Here is a 7704-nt window from a genome sequence, read left to right as displayed (position 1 = left end):
ATTCTTGCTATGGGCCACTTGACGGAAGAGGAAACTGAGGCCCAGAGAGGTTAAGTAATGAGTCCAAAGTCACAAGACTAGAAAGTGGTGGAGCTGGGATTCGAACCCCGCTCCATAGTCCTCGCTCTTAGCCGCTGGACACGTAGCAGGAGATCTCTACGTATAGCGGGGGAAAAAGATGGTTGTTGCTGGGGGGCGGGCTCTAGAGAGGCGGTGCGCTTCAGCCCCGCCCCCCGCTCACTGCAAGCCCCGCCCCGGACTCGGCCCCTCCTCCTCCGTCTGGGCGGAGCCCGTGCGGGATCCGGGTGGCTGCGGACAGCGGTGAAGGCGGCTGCGGGGCTGGGGTCGCGGCCAGAGACAGGCCGCAGCGAGTTCGGAGGAGGAACCCCCGGGGGCAGCACCGCCCACGCGAGGTGACCCCCTCGGAGGGAGCGCCCCCAACCCCGCACCTCGGTGTTTCAGCAGGTCCGGGGGGCAGGGGATTAGGCGGAGGGCCGGGGGCCTGGGGAACAAAGGCGGGGCTGCAGGAGACGCCTCTGCCCTCGCCCCCACCCAGCTGGGCTCATCGGGGAGCGCTAATGGGGCGCGGGCGGGGCACAGAGCCCAGCTGGGGACCCGCGATGGGACCATATGGTGATGGGGGGAAGCTCCTGAGCTCCCCTGCACCGGCTGGGCCGCCCCAAATCCAGTGAAGGGGGCCAGAACCGAGCCATCCGTGGACACTTACCTAGTGCCAGGCGTGAGGGAGGGTCGGCAGATGGTCAGGAAGAGGTGGCACCGGCTGACAGAGGGGGGCTGAGGCTCGGGGTGGGGCTGGGGCCCCGGCCTGGCGGCCCTGCCCAGCATGGGGAAAGGTTTCCTGCCGCTTCTCTTCCCCTCTCAAACTCGTTCTCCCGGAACACGGGGTGGGGCCGGTTGGGTCCTCGTTTAAAATGTAAAAAAGCCCCAGAGGTGGTTGAGAAACAGCTTTGCCAGGGCTTGCTCTGCCTGTGTGCCCGTCATTCATCCAGGCCTTTTGTAGCCCCCCTGTGTGGTTCAGGGAGCAGCCATAGACAGCTGGGGAAACTGAGGCCTGAGAAGGGAATGAGGGTTGAGGGGGCAAGCTGGACCCAGAGGAAACAAGACCTTGGAATGGGCACAGGGCAGCAGCCTGGCCGTGGGATAGATTGCCTGGAGAGGAAGGACCGGGAGTCGGGGGCGGTGGGAGCCGGGCTGGTGGGACTTGTTATAATTAGGTAGCTGGGATGGTCTTCTTGGATTTGAGGACTCTCACACATGCCTCTGTGGGCTGGGGTTGGGGTGAGTCAGCCTTGGCGGAGAGAGACAGGCCCGGCCCCATTGACAAATAGAAATGGCGGTACCCATTTGGGGATAGAGCTGGGCTTCAAACCTGGGCTGTATCCACAGAAACCCCCCTCGCCCTGGGCGTCATGGAAGGGGTTAGATTCAACTTGGGTGGGGGCAGGGCAGGCACCCCAGTGGCAGACACCTGCTAAAGTCAACACCTGAGCCCTGACAGGGGGGCTCTCTCCAGCTGGCAGGTCTCCTCCACCCCCTCACCCCCGCTCACACCTGGGCCACGACAGCTGCTCACCTGGGGCAAAGTCCACACCTGTACCTTCTGCAGAGTCTGGTTCCTCAGCGGCCAAAGGAGGAACCCTCTGTGCTCCCCCACACCCTGGCCCTGCGCCTCAAGACAGGAAGGGCCTCCCCCAACCCCAACAGAGGCTCAATTTTGCAGGAGGGCGTGAAGAGTAAACAGCAGTCACGTTTATGGAGTACCAACTACATGCCAGGCACTGTCTTAGGACCATTAAGTGTATCAGTAACCTCCCATGGGAAGGAGTATGATCGCCCCAAGGGTGGGCTTTTTCCTGACTTATCCACTGCTGTGTCTCCAAGGAGAACAGAGCCTGGCACACACTAGGCACTTAGTAAATGTTTGCTGAATGGATAAAGAAATTCAGGTTCTTTTGGCAGCTGGCAGGTACAGGGATCCGAACCCTTGACCCTGGTGTTATGATACCATGCTCTAACCGACTGAGCTAACCAGCCAGCCCTAAGAAACTGTCAGGCTCACAACCAATCATCCTTTCAAGTAGGGACTCTGACACACATCCCGTTTTCCAGAAGAGGACACCGAGGTCCAGAGAGAGCAGGCATTGTGGCCAGGGACACTTGGACTCCAAGTGGTAGAGCTGGGATTTGAATCCAGGCCTGATTTTTATTCCCCGCAGGGCTCCCCCCAAGAGGCTCCTGCCAAGATGGCATCAGCTGGAGACCCCCCTGCGGGGCCCCGGGACGCGGCTGACCAGAACTTCGACTACATGTTCAAGCTGTTGCTGATTGGTAACAGCAGCGTGGGCAAGACGTCCTTCCTGTTCCGATATGCGGACGACTCCTTCACGCCCGCCTTTGTGAGCACTGTGGGCATCGACTTCAAGGTCAAGACCGTCTACCGCCATGACAAGAGGATCAAGCTCCAGATCTGGGTGAGTGGTCTGTGGCGAGGGGCAGGAGTCCCTCCAGGGAAGTTCATGGGCAGGTTAGGACTGTGGGGAAGGTTCCTAGGTGAGGGAGAGTGGCCCAAAGTTGGGGAGGGGATTGGGGGAGGTGTGACACGTAGGGGAGTATTACCTAGGAGGTGAATTCATCAGGACGAGGGGGATGTGCCCTGCCCTGGGGGAACCCGTGGGGAGACAGTACTATTCCTTGGGGGCTGAGGGGAGAGATAGTACTAACCTGGGGCAGGTTTGAATGGGGAAGAGAGATGGGCACCATGTCAGAGTGAGCCCGGGGACCCCGACTGAGCTCCTGCCCAAGTGGTTCATGTTCATTAAGTTGGTTCTTGGAGATGGGACCAGGGGGGCTAAGTCTATGAGAGGCCACTGACCACTCAGACTGGGAACCCATCAAAGGGTAGGGCCTTGTTTCCCCTGTCACACTGGGGGGTCCCTTGAGAATGAGTACGTCTTGCCCATCAGACTAGAGGCTGTGTGGGCAGGTCCATGTCTCCCTCATCAGACTGGGGCAGTGAGCACAGAGCACTGCCCCTCTCAGCAGGGCCCTGCAGGGGTGGCGCGAGGTGGGGTACGGGGTGGCTTCTAGCCACCTGAACCTGCTGTGTGCCCAGGACACGGCAGGTCAGGAGCGCTACCGGACGATCACCACAGCCTACTACCGTGGGGCCATGGGCTTCCTGCTCATGTATGACGTCGCCAACCAGGAGTCTTTTGCCGCCGTGCAGGACTGGTGAGTGCTTACTGACCAAGCACCCCCGACTTTCACCCTCTCCCCTGACCCTTAACCCCTAGCTCATGGCCTGTAACTCCACAGGGCCACGCAGATCAAAACCTACTCCTGGGACAATGCCCAGGTCATCCTTGTGGGGAACAAGTGTGACCTGGAGGACGAGCGTGTCGTGTCTACCGAGGATGGCCGGAGGCTCGCCGATGACCTTGGTTAGTGCCCAGCCTGGGCCACAGGCCCTGGGTCTCACAGAATCAAAACCTCATTCCCACCCTCAGGCCCCAGCCCCAACCACAGTCACCATCAGCCCTTTGAGGATCTGCCCAGAAAAATACCCATGTGTATGCCACCTTCTCCATTTAATTTCAAGGGAATTCACCTATGGAAACTCCCTCTGCCCCACTGCTCATGCCCTGGAGCATTTCTGGAGATATCTTCTGGAGACATCCTCACCCATGTGAGAAGCAGCATGTATAGTGTTGTATTAGTCTGTTTCTGTTGCTTATAACAGAATACCTGAAACTGGGTAATTTGTGGAGAAACAATATTTACTGCTTACATTTTCGGAGGCTGGGAAGCCCGAATTCCAGGGAACACAGCTGGTGAGGGCCTTGTTCTTGGTGGTGACTCTGCACAGCAACGCAGGGTGTCATAGGGCAGACGGATTGAGCAGAAAGTTTCTCATGCGTTCTTTTAAAGCCATCAGAATCACATCCATGGCCACCATCCATTCACCGGGCCATAGTCCTCATGATCTAATCACCTCCTCAAGAGCCCATCTTTCAATAACCATAATAGGATTTCCCACCCGCTTAACACTGTCACAGTGGGGGCTAAGTTTCTAATATGTGGAACTTTAGGGGGCACAATTTAATCCATAGCAAGTGTATACCCAGTCATAGCACTGTTAGTAGGAGTGAAATCTTGGAAAAATCCCAAATGTCTCATTATGGGAGAACCAGCCAAACATAGGTATATTCACACGGTGGGATACCACAAAACTGTGGAAAAAGATAAGGACATTTTTTATGTTCTGATTTGGCAAGATTGCTGCGATACATGGTTAAGTGGAAAAATCAAATGGCTAGAGAACAGTGGGTATGGCTGCTTCCTTTAGTCCAGGGGTTGGTACACCTTTTCTTAAAGGGCCAGATTGTAAGTATTTTTGGCCATCCTGTCTCTGTGACAGTTACTTAACTCTGCATGCAAGTCCCCACCGACAATACATAAATGAATGGATATGACCATCTACCAATAAAACTTTATTTACAAAAACGGGATATGGACCAGATTTGGCCTGCTAACCTCTGCATTAGTGTATACAAAGGGCGAGAGAAAAGATATATGCTTCTGTTTGGCTAAAGAAATTCTGAAAGGAGACACAAGAATCCAGTAACAGCAGTGACCCATGTGTATTTGAGAACTTGGGAGGCTGGGCACCAGGGTCGGAAGGGGACTTTTCAGTCTACTTTTCTGGACCAAGTGAATGAATTATCTAGTCAAAATTTAAGCTGAAAGAAAATCTTGTCCTGGAGTACTGTTGGCCCTTCCGCTTCCCAAAAATACAACCAAGAAAGACCTTCCCAGGCGGAATTATCTAGTCAAAATTTAAGCTGAAAGAAAATCTTGTCCTGGAGTACTGTTGGCCCTTCTGCTTCCCAAAAATACAACCAAGAAAGACCTTCCCAGGCATAAGGACCCAGGCATGTGAGGTACCCAGACTCTGGAGCCAGAATCCCAGACTTCAGCTCCCTAGCTGTGTGACTTTGGGCACGTCACCTCCCCTCTCTGCCTCTGTTTCTCCAACTGAGAAACAGAGGTGAGAACTGCGACTGCTTCATACACCTAATAGGAAGCTTAAATAAGCAGATGCTTATTTCTACATTAACTTGTGTGGCTTTGATCTTGCCCTAGTGAGTTTGCCTTCCTGGGCCTATACTTGCTCATCTGTGAAATGGGAGTAAGAACAGCCCCACCTCGTTGAGTTGCCATGGGAGTTACATGAGTTATGATGTATGAAGCAGTTATAACAGAGTCTGGAACACACGTAGATTCTATCTAAGCATTAGCCAGCATGATTGTGATCTGATGTCAAAGCACACAAAGCTTGATGCACCGTTATTATTATCCAGCCTGTGGCTGCTCACCTTAGAAGCTTCTGTTGTTTTCTCACTAGTTCTGCACCCTATGGGCGCAAACCTCAAGGTCTTTCTCAAAGTTGATGTGCTCCATCCCTACCTTACCTCCAGCCTCCCCATCCAAGCCAGCACCCTAGGTGCAAAATCCAAAAGGCACAGGAAAGGGAATCAGTGATGAATCATTTCCCAGCTCCAGTTCTCATCTCCCCAGATTCCCTGGTTCTTGTATCTCCTTCCAGAAATATCCTGAGTACTCACAGGCGTTGACATGTTGGCTACATTTTTGCTTTACACAGACAGTCACTTGTTATACACCCTATTCTGCACTTTGAATTTTTCCACTAAATAATATATCCTAAAAATCTTTCCCCAGCAGCCCCAGAACTGCCTCTTCCTTTTTCATGGCTGCATACTATTCCACTGCAATTTTTTGTTATTGTTTTGTTTTGGTGGCAGGCCAGTATGCGGATCCAAACCCTTGACCTTGGTGTTATCAACACCATGCTCTAACCAAGTGAGCTAACTGCCCAGCCACATTTTCCCCTATTAACAGACAGGAAGGTCGTTTCTAGCCTTTTCCTCTGACAAACACAACCACAGCAAAAATCTTTACACGTATTTCTTTATGAGTATGAATCTGTTAGATGGATTCACAGATGTTCTTAACCCTCTTAAAAATAACCATTCATAGAAAAAACTGGTGAAACCCAAATTAAGTTTATAGTTTAGTTGATAGTAATGTTCCAGTTTTGGTTTCCTATCTTTGACAAATTTATCACGGTTTTATAAGCTGTTAACATTAGGGGAAAATTCAGTGAGAGGTATATGGGAATTCTCTGAACTATCTTTGCACCTTTTCTGTAAGTCTAAAATTATTCCAAACTAAAAAAACAAAAAACAAAAAACAGGCTGGTTGATTAGCTCAGTTGGTTAGAGCACAGCCTGTTATTTATTTTAATTTATTTTAAATTATTCCAAACTAAAAAAACAAAAAACAAAAAACAGGCTGGTTGATTAGCTCAGTTGGTTAAAGCACAGCCTGTTATTTATTTTAATTTATTTTAATTAATTAATTAATTTATTTATTTTTAAAGATGACCGGTAAGGGGATCTTAACCCTTGACTTGGTGTTGTCAGCACCACACCCTCTGAAGTGAGCGAACTGGCCACCCCTATATAGGGATCCAAACCCGCAGCCTTGGTGTTATCAGCACCGCACTCTCCCAAGTGAGCCACGGGCCGGCCCTGAGCACAGGCTGTTATAACACCAAGGTCACAGGTTTGGATCCTTGTACCAGCCAGCTGCCAAAAATAAATAAATAAATAAAATTATTCCAAACTAAAAAGTTTATTACAAAAGAAAAATTAAATAAAACCACTGTCTTAGTCCATTTTGTGTTGCTTTAATAGAATACCACAGATTAGGTAATTTATTTTTAAAAAAGAATTGTTTCTTACAGTTTCAAGGGCTGGAAATTTCAAGGTTGAGGGGCGGTGCCTGGTGAGGGTCTTCTTGCCACATCATCCCATAGAAGAAGGCAGAAGGACAAGACAGAGCAAGAGGGGGGCGAACTTGCTTTTATAACAATAAAAAAACAATAAAAACCCCTCTCTCATTTAAGAATAAAAAATAAAATAAATAAAAATAACTATTTAGGAGAGCTGGCCCATTAACTCAGTTGCTTAGAGCGTGGTGCCAATAACACCAAGGTCCAGGGTTGGATCCCTTTACCAGCCAGCCCTTAAAAAAGAAAATACAAACAAAAAACCCCACCTATTTATGACAGAAGTGTTCAAATACATACAAAAGGAGAAAGGAACATATAACAGACTTCCATGAGACATTATCCAGCTGCAACAGTTTTCAACATTTATCCAATCTTGAATCATCTAGTCTCCCCAAAACTTTTCTTTTTTCCCCCAGAGTATTGTAAAGCAGATCCCCAGCATCAAGCCGTTTTATCTGTAAACACTTTGATATGCAGCTCCAATTGATTTTTTATTTTTATTTTTTTTTCCCTTTTTGTCTTTTTTCGTGACCGGTAACGGGATCGCAACCCTCGGTGTCGCGCCCGTACCGCGACCGGCAACGGGATCGCAACCCTCGGTGTCACGCCCGCACCGCGCTCAACCAGTGAGCAGACCGGTCTCCATATGGGATCCGAACCATCGGCAGGAGCACCGCCACGCTCCCAAGCGCCACACTCTACCGAGTGCGCCACCGGGCCGGCCCCTCCAATTGATTTTTTAAAAAAAGACTTTTTGGGCTGGCCCGGTGGCGCACTGGAGAGTGTGCCGCTTGGGAGCGCGGCGGCGC

The 7704-nt window shown here is 50.9% G+C and overlaps 1 protein-coding gene across 1 annotated transcript in view; it reads left to right on the top strand.

The window, feature by feature from the left end:
* Window positions 1-404: 404 nt before the first annotated feature.
* The window catches only part of RAB3D (RAB3D, member RAS oncogene family), a 10836-nt gene continuing 3536 nt past the window's right edge, over window positions 405-7704 (top strand). The window contains exons 1-4 of the mRNA XM_008573793.1: window positions 405-465; window positions 2238-2492; window positions 3134-3252; window positions 3337-3461. Coding sequence (XP_008572015.1) covers window positions 2265-2492; window positions 3134-3252; window positions 3337-3461 — 472 coding nt within the window. The 5' untranslated portion in view covers window positions 405-465; window positions 2238-2264. The remainder of the gene's footprint in view (window positions 466-2237; window positions 2493-3133; window positions 3253-3336; window positions 3462-7704) is intronic.

The sequence above is a fragment of the Galeopterus variegatus genome, unplaced genomic scaffold (genome assembly GCF_000696425.1).
Source record: "Galeopterus variegatus unplaced genomic scaffold, G_variegatus-3.0.2 Scaffold964, whole genome shotgun sequence".
Taxonomy (NCBI): Eukaryota; Metazoa; Chordata; class Mammalia; order Dermoptera; family Cynocephalidae; genus Galeopterus; species Galeopterus variegatus.
This window is presented reverse-complemented; position numbering and strand designations above follow the sequence as displayed.